The sequence below is a fragment of the Dendronephthya gigantea genome, unplaced genomic scaffold, assembly GCF_004324835.1.
Source record: "Dendronephthya gigantea isolate DGI-Jeju-01 unplaced genomic scaffold, DenGig_1.0 000239F, whole genome shotgun sequence".
Classification (NCBI taxonomy): Eukaryota; Metazoa; Cnidaria; class Anthozoa; order Malacalcyonacea; family Nephtheidae; genus Dendronephthya; species Dendronephthya gigantea.
In genome coordinates, this window is record NW_021163249.1 from 88,796 (window position 1) to 102,849 (window position 14,054).

General features: G+C 39.7%; 1 protein-coding gene across 1 annotated transcript in view; it reads right to left on the minus strand.

The window, feature by feature from the left end:
- LOC114540534 overlaps nucleotides 1-14,054 on the minus strand; it is a 73,148-nt gene that overhangs the window by 19,319 nt on the left and 39,775 nt on the right. Inside the window, exons 48-65 of the mRNA XM_028560653.1 lie at nucleotides 13,393-13,677; nucleotides 12,753-13,204; nucleotides 12,174-12,436; nucleotides 11,755-12,050; nucleotides 9,604-10,932; nucleotides 8,916-9,323; nucleotides 8,045-8,179; nucleotides 7,235-7,536; nucleotides 6,635-6,799; nucleotides 6,042-6,218; nucleotides 5,631-5,751; nucleotides 4,902-5,311; nucleotides 4,377-4,565; nucleotides 3,803-3,995; nucleotides 3,253-3,398; nucleotides 2,922-3,059; nucleotides 931-1,133; nucleotides 142-470 (exon numbers count right to left, since the gene is read on the minus strand). Coding sequence (XP_028416454.1) covers nucleotides 142-470; nucleotides 931-1,133; nucleotides 2,922-3,059; nucleotides 3,253-3,398; nucleotides 3,803-3,995; nucleotides 4,377-4,565; nucleotides 4,902-5,311; nucleotides 5,631-5,751; nucleotides 6,042-6,218; nucleotides 6,635-6,799; nucleotides 7,235-7,536; nucleotides 8,045-8,179; nucleotides 8,916-9,323; nucleotides 9,604-10,932; nucleotides 11,755-12,050; nucleotides 12,174-12,436; nucleotides 12,753-13,204; nucleotides 13,393-13,677 — 5,541 coding nt within the window. The remainder of the gene's footprint in view (nucleotides 1-141; nucleotides 471-930; nucleotides 1,134-2,921; nucleotides 3,060-3,252; nucleotides 3,399-3,802; nucleotides 3,996-4,376; nucleotides 4,566-4,901; nucleotides 5,312-5,630; nucleotides 5,752-6,041; nucleotides 6,219-6,634; nucleotides 6,800-7,234; nucleotides 7,537-8,044; nucleotides 8,180-8,915; nucleotides 9,324-9,603; nucleotides 10,933-11,754; nucleotides 12,051-12,173; nucleotides 12,437-12,752; nucleotides 13,205-13,392; nucleotides 13,678-14,054) is intronic.

Genomic DNA, 14,054 nt, shown 5'->3' on the forward strand with positions numbered 1-14,054 from the left:
GATCATTACAGCATAGAACAGCATAGAACAGTACAGTACAGTACAATACGGTACGGTACAACACTAAAATACAGTTTCGTCAAGACCAAGCACAAAATAGTATTCTCGGATAAGAAAATATACAAGACATAGAAAACACACCTTCAATAGGCATGACTTTGCCTGTCTTAGGATGAATACAGAAATCGGCTGGAATAGGAACGACTGTAAACTTATCGGCCAGCATCATATTGCAAGCCCCTTCTCTTGGGACAAACAGTCCAGTGTAAGGATCGAGCCGTACGAGATCGTCTGTCAGAAGGTTTCCGTCCGCGTCAAATATATCATTATAATTAAGTTCTTTGCCATCGGTGGTACAGAGCTGAGCACCAGTCATTTGACCCAACAAAGACCAGGTTCCGCGCCGTTGGCATTCACTGGTCACCTCCACTGCCATGTCTTGTAATAGAGCATCCACCTTTGCGTTGACTCTGCGGATTAGAAACAGTACATGTTGCAAATGTGTCGCAAAAAGAATATTTATATTAAGTATATATGCATGATTGCTAGAATTCGACAATGGTAGTTAATAACGACGGGGAGAAGGCGAAATTATGTGGCATATTTTCTCATCCTGGTTTTCTAAAAGGTTTAAGGCTTTATAATTGCTATACTTCGTCTACGATTATCAAGAAAAATGATAATCTTGATTGTTCTTCACAAATTGGGTGAAAATCAGGTCGTATGATTCCTATGACATTGAGTGTATCCCCAGATCATCGTAAATTCTAGCCCGCAATGGACAAAATTATCCTTTTGCAAATTCATTCATGATAATCTTCATATCTCCTACTGCATGCTCTTTGCATCAATTTTTTCAACCAACTTGATTGTGAAATTTGCATATGCAATGGAATAAGCTGTAATACGACATGTTTGCAAGTGCCGTACTTTTGTCTGTCCAGATATGTTAGCGTCGTCGTATTTTCAGTCAGTCCATTCAAGACACGCATAGCTTCAGAAACGGCAGCAGTAAACGAGATTTGATGTTCTTCACGGCCTTTTTCGTCCTCATTTAAAATATCCAGTTCTTTTCGAAGGAGTTGTTGGAAAGTAAATCCAAGGTCTTTTCTGCGTTCAACCTCATCATCGAGCTACAACATAAGAACAGAATTTACTAATTTACTACAATGAATGTTATTACAATGTTATTGCAGTTATGGATATCGCTTTTTCGAAAAGCAATAGCAAGAACAGATTCGTCATGCTGTCCTCATACACCCATGCGTTTTTAAATCATGGTACGGATTCATTGACTGCATGAATAAAGATACTAGGGATCCAAGGATAGTGCAAAGTTTTCATGCCCTGTAATACCTGAGCAACCAGACGTTTGTCCCAACATAGAAATTTTGACTTATGCCAGTAAAAATATAACGAACTAGGTTAAATATTAATCAAAAGGAAATTACTCAAAGTACTCAAATTACGTTAGCCGCGGATACTGTCACTATTAAATTATAGCTAATTTTAGTTGCCCATGTAAACCGGCCAAACCGGGCGCGATTTTCTCAGTGTAGTCTCTTTTCTTCGTCAAACAACTGTGACTACATTCACTACATTTATATGATGGCTACAATTTATCCGTCACTTCATAAGAATAGCCAAAATAGTTGCCTTGTAAATAATGTAAATAAACCGCGGTGCATCTAATGTCTATGATGTGGATACTTCGACCCGTAAATCGATACAAAACAATATACTTATAATCAATACTGTATACCGCCAAAATGATTTGATTACTGCACAAAATGTCCGTTTTGTATAGTATCATTTATGTACTGTAAACTGTATGCAGAATATCAGGTATCGACTTGCTATCGACATAATATACATTCGTGTAAGAGTCTATCAATACATAAACAACACAGCGTCGTTTCTTCCTGACCTCTTAGCTCTATTTATGGAATAAACCTTCCAAATTATATTTGTGTTGAATTGAATGCTCGTAATTCATAACATAAGTTGATAAAGTGCGTAGATTCTAAAAGAACTGCTCGATTTTTACGCCCGGAATGTTCTGAAGCAATGCTCGTCGCTCCTCGTTTCTTTACATCGTGAATAATGTTCACGTCTCGACGGCACATGCGCAGTTGCGACGTGTAAGAAAGAATCGGGTGTTCCGGGGGGGTAATTCTACCCAAATCCCTTTAAAACAAAACCCAAACCGCGGAAAAGCAATGCTTCAAAATTTACAGTAACCGCCAAAATCCCTCAATATTTTGGTGAACTTTGCAAAAGGGGTATAGTGCATTAATAAATAAAGCAAGTTAAACGGATTTAAAAACTTTAAATTACTGATCATATACAAAAAGTTACTATACGCATAAATCAACTTACCCCCCGTAAAGTTTACACTATGACTGACTGTCTGACTGACTGACTGACTGACTGACTGTCTGACTGACTTACTGACTCGTTTGAATTTTCGCCACTCATCACAATACTGCAAAGTTTCTCAAACTTTGCACTAAAAATGAATTACATTTTTGAGTAACTACGCAATCAAGTACTAAGAAAAAGCCTTATTTCGCAGCCTTTCTGTGAGCTATAAAGGTTTTGTAAAAGCATTCACACTGAGTGGGAGATCTCAATCTTCTCACAATTTTTCCTTGGCGGTATTTTCAGTCAAACAATAACTTGATTCTAAATGTTTCAACTTAAATCTTTTCATTGATTAAGAAAGAACTTTCTCATTGATCAGTAATACCAAAATTTCTATGTCACATGCACTCAGAGAGTGTGAGTGTGAGTGAGCTAACTAAGGAAAAATATCTTTCTGTGCTTATTGGGAATTACTGCATGAATACGAGAGCGATAACAAAGAACCAGCAGAAGAGGTGCAAATGAGATAGGAAGTGCACTCAGAGAGAGATACGTACCTCTTTCCTTTTGTTCTCGTAGAGTTGCAAATCTTCTGGTGAAGCAATTGCCGAACGACCACGAAGATTCAGCTTTGCAACCCATAAACCACGAAGTGACTCAGTCTGTTGGTTGACTTTCTGGTACAGTTCTTTAGCCTAATCAGTTGAGAGAACCCACAATTCATCAAGACAGAATATCAGTTGGTGTATAAATACCTCATAGACAAGATTTTAATAATCAGAGAATGACAGCGCTTAATGTAGTATGGATTAGTTATGGTCGCTTTGGTGATTTCAAAAATTCCTTAACAACAAGAGTAGAAATAGTTGAAAAAGGAAGATAACAAACCTGATCCTTTTGACGAGCTATGGAGGAAGTGACATCACGCGATTGTTTGGACAGAATTGAGTAAAATTCGTTACAGCTGAAAGCTTCCAGATCAACTTGTTTCTCATAATCCCAAAACTCATCCGACTTCATTTCATTTCCAACAACTGCATGCAAAAAAAAATCCAATAAAAAATACGGAAAGAAGTAAGTAAGTTAAAATGTAGTTTAAGGTGCTCGCTACCACGGTACGGGGTTGCCATAGGTTTTTTTCTCAAGTCAATACTGATGCATAAATATGATTCTGAAACCATTACCTTATGCGGTAGAGGGAAGAAATTTTCACCAAAGTCTTTTCAAATTCATTTGAAGTTTTTGCAACATTAACCTCACTGTTACCATCGCAACAACGCACTTAATGAAACGCGTTTTTTACTATTTTTTTGCCATTTTGAGGATTCCTTTTTAATTTTTTTTGGAATCATATCTATGCATCATCAGTGTTGATTTCGACAAAAAATATAAAAGGTCAGCTTTTTAAAGTTTTATAAAACTTCCTATAAATATATACCGGCTTGAGAAGTTTCAAATTCATTTTCCGCAGCTGCGCCATCAATGGCATGGAAGTTCCTGTGAAGTTTCTTCGAGGGATGAACAGCAGATCCTTTGGATGAATAATCATCAAAATTGTACAGAGTGTTTAATTTCCTGTACTTGGGAGAAGTAAACACTATTTTCCTCCAGCCATGTTTTCGGAATATCAACTGCAAAAAAGAACGCGATCGCAAGTGAGAAATACGTTGGGAACGACAATACGTTGGGAAATGACAAAAAAAACACAATGTCATCAAAATAATAGTATCCACATAATTATTGAAAATGTTTAACGTTTGCGTTATGTTAATATATGTCACATCAATTTGGTTATGTTTTCGGTTACAATAAACATTTTCTTGCTTCGATAGAGCATTCTGATGACATCGGCAGGTCACCATTATTCGACTTTAAGAGAATTATGCTTTTATTGACAAAAGTATACTCCTATAGGACCTGCAAGACAGTCCTCACAAAACTGATGTTGTATAAGAGACATTTAAAAATCGTTTTTTTACCTAAAGTTTAAAGTTTTTAATATTTAATCTTACCAGTCCAATGACTAGAATAACCATAAGCAACAGTAAACTGGCCATCATTAATCCAATTAGCAACCAATCAGGTACGATCAGAATGTCCTGCGATATAGCCATGCCGTTTTGAATCACAGAACGCGGAGTAGTCGAGAAGAATGGACCATCTTCAGCACACTGAGCACCAAGCGCCATCACACGAATGTACTAAATCGAATGAAATTGAATGATTCATCTGTTTGTTATTTACTAGAACGGTGCATAAACATGAATCGGCATCAAGAAACATGGGGGGGGGTTGGGTTGGTTAAATCATGGTTTGATATGATTTGATATATCATTGACCTAATGTATTATATTATAAATGTATTATATTATAAAGGGTTTCAAGGGCCTCCAGCTAGAACTGTGATCATCTACAACGGAAGAGTTAGTACTAGGTGCTTATATATCGGGAGTTCAGCGTTGAAAATACCCTAATAGCCTATATTGGCAGGAGAAAATACACTGTCAAGGAGCAGAAAATTGGAACAGTATGCATACCATTTTATGATCTGGAAATTTACTGGACCTAAACACATACACTCCAGGCGAATCAAACTTGAAGGCAAACAAGGTAGAGTTGGTATTCATGAGCTCGTGTCTTTCCTTCAGATCTCTGAACGGACCCGAATCAAAATCTGGATTGGTGTTGTACAAGTTATTTTCGTCGTACTCTGGATAGTTATCGTTGTCGACAACGAACATCATCGAGGAGCCATAGCTGACGCACGTCGTGGGGTTGGCAATGCCGGAGAGCGAACTACCAGTAGTCGATACCGCGAGCAAGCTACGGCGTCTCCGCGAGGAAGGTGCAGATGTCGGCGATGTTGAGTTTTCCTCTTTCCGATTCTTTGATAAGATATCCAAAATAAAATCTGCAGGTGGATTGTAGGTTCCAAGGAATCCGTTTTCTAGAAAAAGGCATCAAATGAATTTTTTATACGCTTGCAGTGCTTGTCCGGCACTGCACATTTTGCGATTCAAAATATTCAGGTTTGACAAGGTAGACGACTGCCAAAATATGCTCCGGAAAAGGCTGTCACACAAATTATTATAATAAAACACAAATGGGCAACAGGGTATTTTTATGGTACTTAATTTGCATTTTAATCATTTGATCATTACATGTGGAAAAGATGATAGTGAGTGTGTACCAGAAGTATGCGGGCCCAGTTTCAAACATTGCGGTCATTAACTCACGCTCGCAGCTTTAGTGCACAGGGTACGTACCTCCCATTTCGACTAAATTGAATGGATGACCACCGGAATCGAGCTTTGAGCATTTGTCTTTGCTAAATGTGCCCTGGAAATTTGGTATGTTACTGTATGACTCTAAATCGTTGAGGATAACCTAAACGAAAGAAATATGGAGGAGTAAATAAATAGATTAACTCATTATTTAACTCGTTATTCGAGCCAACTGTCCCAGGTAGCAAGTCTTACGCAAATTTACCATTATGTACAATTTACGTAATAAATCCAATTTTTTTACTCTGTAGTGAACTACTTAAAAATTAGCAGCTACTATCGATTTAACTATTATCTTACGAGATCCCTCTTTAACCTGCGTTGGATCAAAACCAAGGCTCATATCGGGAACAGTATAAACAATAAAGTCGAACAAACGAAATACTGTCTCACCGGACTTCCCTGACTTGGATTTATTTTCAAATATGGTTTCTCAGCACAAATATGTTCGAGACGATCTTCCTGTAGTCGGCGACATTTTTTATCACAAATATCCTCCAAGTCATCCACTTGACATTTACACAGTCCAAGTTGGCGATCGAAGCCAACATAATCTCCATTGTTACAGACCTTAAACGAAATTTGCGGATTAAAATCTCACGGATACTCGGAAACAAAATAAATACTGCAAATGCAAATTTGACAACACCGGCATGGTGAGGGGAGGGGGGGGGGAGGAGCCCATTCTTCTATATAGAGAATTGCCTCCCCAGACCCCACTACACTCGACTGGTGTTCTTGATCGACATTTCGCTCAACGAATAAATATTCTGCTTTCTATTTGCCGATTTTGAGCTTTGTCATAAATGAGGGGGAGTGTTGTCCCATTAAGACTACATGTCATTGGGCATTAGAATAACTAAATCACATGAAATAGACAAGAAATGAAATTGCCACATAACTTTGTCAACGAAAGGAAGCTGGGTATACAATAATGCATTGGAAAGTCAAGCAAACGATTCATCGATCAACCGATTTCTACTTACCCCAGAAGTACAATAGTCTCTCCATTCATCGCTACTTAAACAGTCTCCGGCTTGAGATCGCCATGTCCCTTCAGGGCAGAATGGATACAGCTTTCTCACGCAATCCAATTCACGACCTTCCATGGCTCTGAAGCCTTTCTCGCATAAGCAAGTCTGATCGCTTGGCTAAATAAGTGGGAAGACTTGAGTTATAACTAACAGCTCCTTCGCTATTACTATTATTGAACGAAAATCGTTATTTACAATTTCTATTTTTCTTTTTCGCAAGATAGGATGAGAGAACGGAATGAATCGTGCGCCCGCGAAGCGGGTGTTGATCAAATAGTAAGAATCAAAGTTGCAAGGTAATAGGCAGTTGTAATACAGTGAATACATATATAATACATATCACATTTTTGTCATGCATGGGCATAAAAGATTTTACCGAGCTATGGCAGAAATCAACACCGTGATGCAAAGTGTACAATGATTACAAATCGGCCTGTTATAATGGTTTCGATCGCAAATCACGAGAAACCGCCATTATTGTAAAAGCGAGTAAATTACTTGAGCTTTTATTACGGCTATGACCCTTATATCAGCAACAGTTATGGTACCTACCATGAAGACACGATGTAAGCCGTTACACTGACATCTATCTTGACCAAGATATGGCTGTTTGGCTTGTCCTCCGCAATGGAAACAGGCTTTCTGTCCTGTAAGGTGGTTATAATGGTCAACTTGACATAGCAAGCACTCTTCTTTTCGGGAACGCCTCTCCAAAGGGTTGTATGTTTTATTGGGACACGCCGTTGGAACGACGTCACCTGATTTGCAATAATAACCAACAGGACAAGGGAATGACTTGGTATATTTCACTCCGTAGAGAGAGTTGTTCGCGAGAGGTTCGTCCGTCGTGGCACCTAGAAAAAAACCAAACGTAAATGGAATTTAATATGGGTTAATTTATACTAGTACGGGGATAGATTTATGGAACAAGTGAGTTCATATAACGATTTATGGTTATTAGGGAATAAAAAACTGTTCATCAAATTAAACAATCTTGTTTTATTTCTCGACGTTCTAAACACGATTCGGCCAACGCGACACGATTTTTCCTAATTTTCAGTTTTAAGAAAAAAATATTCTGACGTAATATTCAAGTTATTAAGATAACGGTGGTACATTCTAACTCGTACGGAGTGCATACTTCAAAAATTTACTTTCAGGAATAAATTTATTTGCTGCTAAGAATAGACCTATTTCTTCACGACGTTGAACGCGAAAATTCCGCGAAGATCCCAACCAAACTTTGCAACCCACGTTTGACATAATTATGAGAAAAGTCTCAAGACGAATAAAAATTTCCCACGCATTTCTGTAAGAATCTTTAATATCCGGTATGGTTTCGAATTTAATTTACGACATTACCTTTGAAACAGATAACACCCGCTTTACATTTCCGGCAAGGATACGTGGAAGGATCGTCGTTGAAGTGACCAGGTTTGCAGATCTGACAAGTATCATTTAGCGTTTTACGATGCGAGCCAGGAATCTCCTCGTAACCTAAATGAAAAATTCAAAGTTAAAAAAATGCGGACATTATTCATGCATGTGCACTGTTTACCCACAAATAGCTAAGATTACCGCTGATTTCAGCTTGGTTCCCAGAATACCGTAAGTGTTTGTGATGAATGAAAAAAAAAACAAATTCTAACACAACAGAGAGAGCATCTTGGAATGAATGAGACTGTTGAGCGTATGTTTTGAAATGTTTGTAAAATGTAAAGCCCTATGAATTTGACAACTTTTGAATAAATAATATTATTATGCAACACAATGTTTCGCACTAAATATTTTAGTTTTACCATTAATTTTATGATGCTTCTTTAGCTATAGTGTTAGATTTCATCCTTCTAATTTGAATAAAATGCCGTTGAAATCATCCTTTAAACGCCGTTGTCCAAATAAGAAAGTTTACGGTAAACGTGGTCATTAAAATTTAATTCTTCTTTAGTTAAACCAAATACTGCAATAAATATTTGCTATTCGAGGATGTTTCGAATTGTATTATGAACAACCACAACAGACATAAAGATATGCAACTCGGGGTAGTTTAGCGTATATAATTATGTACCTTTGCAAAGCAAACTGATGCATGACAAAGACGGGACAGACTTTCTCCTACGTTAACTTGCTCACTCAATGGGTATTTAGAATGGTACAGCAATGTAAGGGGTTTGTACGATGTGACATGTTTTCAAGGCACTTTGTCAGTGAGCCTCCACCCTTAGAACATTACCTTTGGGACATAAACTTGGTTTGATAACACCGCCAGTTCTATTCAGCAGTGTAGGATCGCAATAATACCCCATCGGGCATTGCAACGCATAGGATAGAGCGAGCGGACAATAGAAGCCAGAAGGACAGGTAATTTGATACATTGATCTCGGACAGTAAAATCCTGGTTGACATTTTCGCGGTTCAACTGATCCAGGCGGGCAGTAGGTTCCGTTGAGACAAGCTATGGGCGAGACAGTGGCGTTGAAAGGACATATGTATCCGCGGGGACAGGCATAACATTCTTCGATAGAACCAGCACCAGTAGAATTCCGGTATGTTCCATTACTAGGACAGGGCGTCGGTTTGATGATGGCTTCGTTACAGAATAAACCAACTGGACATGGACTGATGCTGAAATCGCTCATTCCTGAGTATAAAGAGATCAATATAGTAGTGATATTTTAGAGCAAATGAGAGGTAAGGGATGGAGGGGGTGAAGGCTGAAGATGTCTTCAAGGCAACGGTCAGTTGCCTTAAATAAACTAAATCACAGGAATAGGGACATATTTAATGATTATGATTATGAAAAGAAAGTTTTTACAGCGAATTGCAGACCGTGCCTCGCCAAAATTATTTAAAGGTTGGAACCCGGAATCCAAAGACTGTTACACCATAACAACTACTGTACCTTACATAATAAAACGTACCTGGCCGATTACACCAATAACCAGGCGGACATGGTTTACAAGTGGTGCTGTTCGTTGCCCCGATTGTGTTGGAATAAGTCCCTATCGGACAAGGCTTCATGGTGGCATTATATGGACAGTAGAATCCCACCGTACAAGCAACAGCTAGCGTATTATTCTCGCTGCATATTTTCCCAGCTGGACAGAGTGCGCAGTCAGACAGTGACTTAGCTCCAGATTTATCGATTACCAACCCCCTGGAGCAAGCTACTTTATCTGTGGCACCAGCAGGACAGTAGAATCCGTAAGGACATATTTCTCCAATTGTCTTATCGATGCCGTCCGGTGTTGGAGTGGGATTACCTTGATGGCAAAGATACCCAGCGCTGCATTTCTCTGATATTTCACCCCGCTGACAAAAATGTCCGACGATGCATGGCGAGCACTGCGTGGCGTTATACAATCCGGTAGTGTTCTTGGTGGTATATGTACCGTTCGGACAGAAGATTGGTTCGATGGTACCGCCGGGACAGTAACTATGTGGAGGACAGACCTCCGGTATACTAGTATTACCGAGGCAGAATCTTCCGGAAGGGCATGCGAAACAGGTATCGTTTCCCCTATTGGGTTGGTATAAGCCAGGATCACATCCTTTAGGATCAGCCGTCCCGAGAGGACAGTAATGGCCCGGTGGGCATCTGAAGCCCGTGGGAGAAGACACTTTAGTTCGAGCATCTTCCGGGCAGTAGTACCCAGGATCACATTTTCCGGATGGTTGATCAAGGCCAGTCTTGTCACAATACCACCCTGGTCGGCATGGACTGCAGTCTTTGATCGTAGCGGCCCCATCAGTACTTCGCATTGTTCCTTCTGGACATTTCTCTTCGCGGGTCGTTCCGTTAACACAATAGTGTCCTTTGGGGCAACGCTTGTTATCCCCATTACTTGGAGTTTTTGATTTTGCTCCACCAAGACACCGGTAACCCTCGGAGCAAGGTCCACTCACCTTGTCCAGACCTGGTCGGTCACAATAAAAGCCAGCATCGCATGGCAAACAGTCGTTCTTAAAGCCTCCTGACAATTTAGGTCTGTAAGTTCCTTTCGGGCATTCTTCGCCTTTATTGTTTCCTCCTGTACAATAGTGTCCTTTGGGGCAGGGCAGAGGATTTATGGTTCCGTTAGTCGGACAGATAGAACCCCGTGGACATGACAAGCAAGTTTCATGTTCAGGAGACCGAGCAAATTTCTTCGGAGGGCAAGGTGTTTCCCTTACAGCTCCTGCTTCACAATAATGTCCTGCTGGACATCTATATCCCTGAGATCCATTGACTGGGTTTGGAACCGTCGATCCTGCAAATTTATCAAGAAAGGAAGTGAGGAACTAAAATAAGTATCGTTCATATTATATTTTAATCCGCGACTTTGGTTACTGGAGTTGAACTTTCAGAGAGATAACATCAAAGCGGCCGGGATGGGATTTATTTGCTATTTATTACATGGCAAATGTGATTTCCGGTGAAATGGAGCTCAGTGATTGGCCGAGAAGAATATTCAGCACGCCATTACTTTCCCGTAATGGACGGGCACTTTCCCGTAATGGACAGGCGTTACCGGCGATCCCCTACGAGACGGAAAAACAGAGAAATTCTGAATGAAAAAGGCACAAATAAACGCTCAAGAGAAAATTTAATTGCTTTTAAAATTAATAAGACGTCTCCAGACAGTTTAGGTAAACTAAATAATTCAATATTTTGTTTTTGTTTTTATCAAATGCGTACCAGGATACTAATACGAATTCATGCATTTTTTGTTTGTTTCAAGTGCAAATGCATGCCTTATGCCATATAATAAACTTTTTATTAACCTCGCTTGCTCGGTCTTTACCGAGAAATATCAGACCTCGATCTTTTTGTACAAACCTCGCTCTTCGAGCTCGGTCTGTTCAAAAAGACTTCGGTCCGATATTTCTCGGTAAAGATCTCGCGCGTTCGGTTAATAAGTTAAGTTAATCTTACACCTAACCACAATAATGCATTTTAACCTAAGGCGGCAAAAAAACACAGCCACTAAGCGGTCAGCAGTTCAAAAGCATAGAAGCCATGAGGACCGTAATAAGAGCCGTGTTGCCTGGAAAATTTTGTCAGATAATTGGGACATGTACTTTTAACTCACCAATTAAACAGATAAATCCTGGGTTGCAATCTCTTTCTCTCATTACTCCCTCATTGGCCTGACAATATTTACCAGGGCTGCAGGGCTTACAGTCAGTCTCGTTTCCATTTTTCGTCGAGTTCGTATATGATCCTCTGGGGCAAGGTACCGGAAGATAGCTCCCTCTCGGGCAATAATACCCTCTAGGACATTCGCCTTCCGGTGGGTTCGGTATTTCAGTGCCGGTTTTGTTACAGTAGAAGCCTGGGAAGCAAAAATCTTGCGGAGAGCTTAGTCCAGATCTTTGACAATAGTATCTAAAATGAATTATATGACATAAAAAATAAGGTTACAAAACTTTAAGGCCGCAGATACTATGAATATATATGTTTGTAACTCTGAACATGACTGTTTGAACTTTACTCTTTAACCGTTTTTACCTTTGAGGGCATTTGAAACATTGATCGGCTTTCACGAGTTTCGTGACGTTACTCCAGGTTCCAGGCAAGCAGGGGAACTCAGTAGCAAACTTGGTTCCTCGTGGACAATAGTGTCCTTCCGGGCATTCCGAGCCAGTCAGGTCGTACACGGGTGAGTTAGTGTTGTCACAATAGTATCCTTCGTCACATGGCTTGCACGACGCGCTGTAGTTGTTTGGTTGATAGGTGCCGTTGCTACAACGTTTTGGCTCTTCAAAACCAACCTTAAGTAAGGTAAAAGGTAAAAAAATTAATAAAGTTGAGAAGAAGGTTTTGTAATCTTTAGAAGCATTTTTCTATAATTTCTACAAGGACATCTAAAGCCTTGTTTTCATCAATGTAATTCATTGTACGATGTTCTCAGTTCGTGGTCAGTTGTTAAAAATACTGTATCCGTCAGAAATGATGTTCTTCTCCTTCATTGGGTATAAACAACAGATCATAGAATATCGCAGTAATCGTACCGCAAAGGGTTGACCCGCAAAATTTATAATTATTTGACAGATTATAATGTATGACAGATTGTGCATTCAGCTTTACCTGACAGTAGTGCCCAGGTGGGCAGAAATATTGCGTAGGCCGAGAAGTCCTTTGTCCCGGTGGACAGTAGTACTTTTCTTCGCACATTCCAGATGGCGTAGACAAGCCACTTCTATTACAATGCATACCAGCTGTACATTCAATGCATTCAGATTTATTCTCGTGATTCGCACGTGGTAGATAAGTCCCAGGGTCACACGGCGAAGGGGATTTACTTCCGCTGGGGCAAAAGTGTCCAGGTGGACAATCCTTCTCTCTGGAAGATGCCGATTGAAGTGGACAGTAATAACCGGCATCACATAGAGGACCGGGTGTGGACATACCCGTAGTTGGACAGTATCTACCTTCGTCGCAGCGAGTCATATTCGAGGAATTCAGTGGGCAGTAGAAGCCAGCTTGACATTCATAGCCCGGTGGTTGAGAAACATTATTGCCACCAGGACAATACCAACCTAAAAACGAAATTATGCATTTTAATTTATTTTAGTAAATTATACTGGATAAAATCATAGATAAAACCAATAGACCCATTGTATATCGACTTTGTAATCCCTACGACAATGGAGTGTGGTTAGGTTTTTTCATTCAGTTGTGAACATGCCATGCAAGGTTATACACGTTATACAAGTTCCTAACCTACCTGCAGAACAAGGATCAGTTGGCAAAATATTTCCCCAGCCAGAGCAGTAATATCCTGGTTTGCAGTCTTGACAGGCGGAGATATTTTGTCCTCCCATAAGATTATTATATGTGCCTGGCGGGCATGGCCTGTAGTTAGGATGTGGAGTCCTGGATGGACAATAATACCCTTTTGGACAAACGAATGGCACGAAGTCTGTTGTATTCCCCAAGCAGTAATAACCACTAGGGCAAGTTTTACATTCATGTTGGCCTTCTTCATTATTGTACGTTCCTGGTTCACAGCCTAAAACAATGACAATTTAACTTTTTTGAAATCACCGCTGGATACCAGCTGACTAATTAAAGGCGAAAGACTAAACTGCTGATAATTGAAATTCCTTAGGATAATATTAACATTTCTTAACACAGAAGAATGGACACACGTGCGCACGAAAGACAGCACACAAACCCAGGCTGACTTTGAATAAATATTCGTTCAGAAAAAAAAACACGTGCACTCCTTGTTTAAGGTTTTTAAACCTATTAACCTTGGTAGGAAGTGTTTTTAAGGCAATGAACAGCAAGTATTATGCAAATGTAGGAATTTTTTACCTATACTGGCTATAGAGTTTTGCCGTTAAACTTCCAAACATAATTCCTTTCAATGAATATGAAGTAATA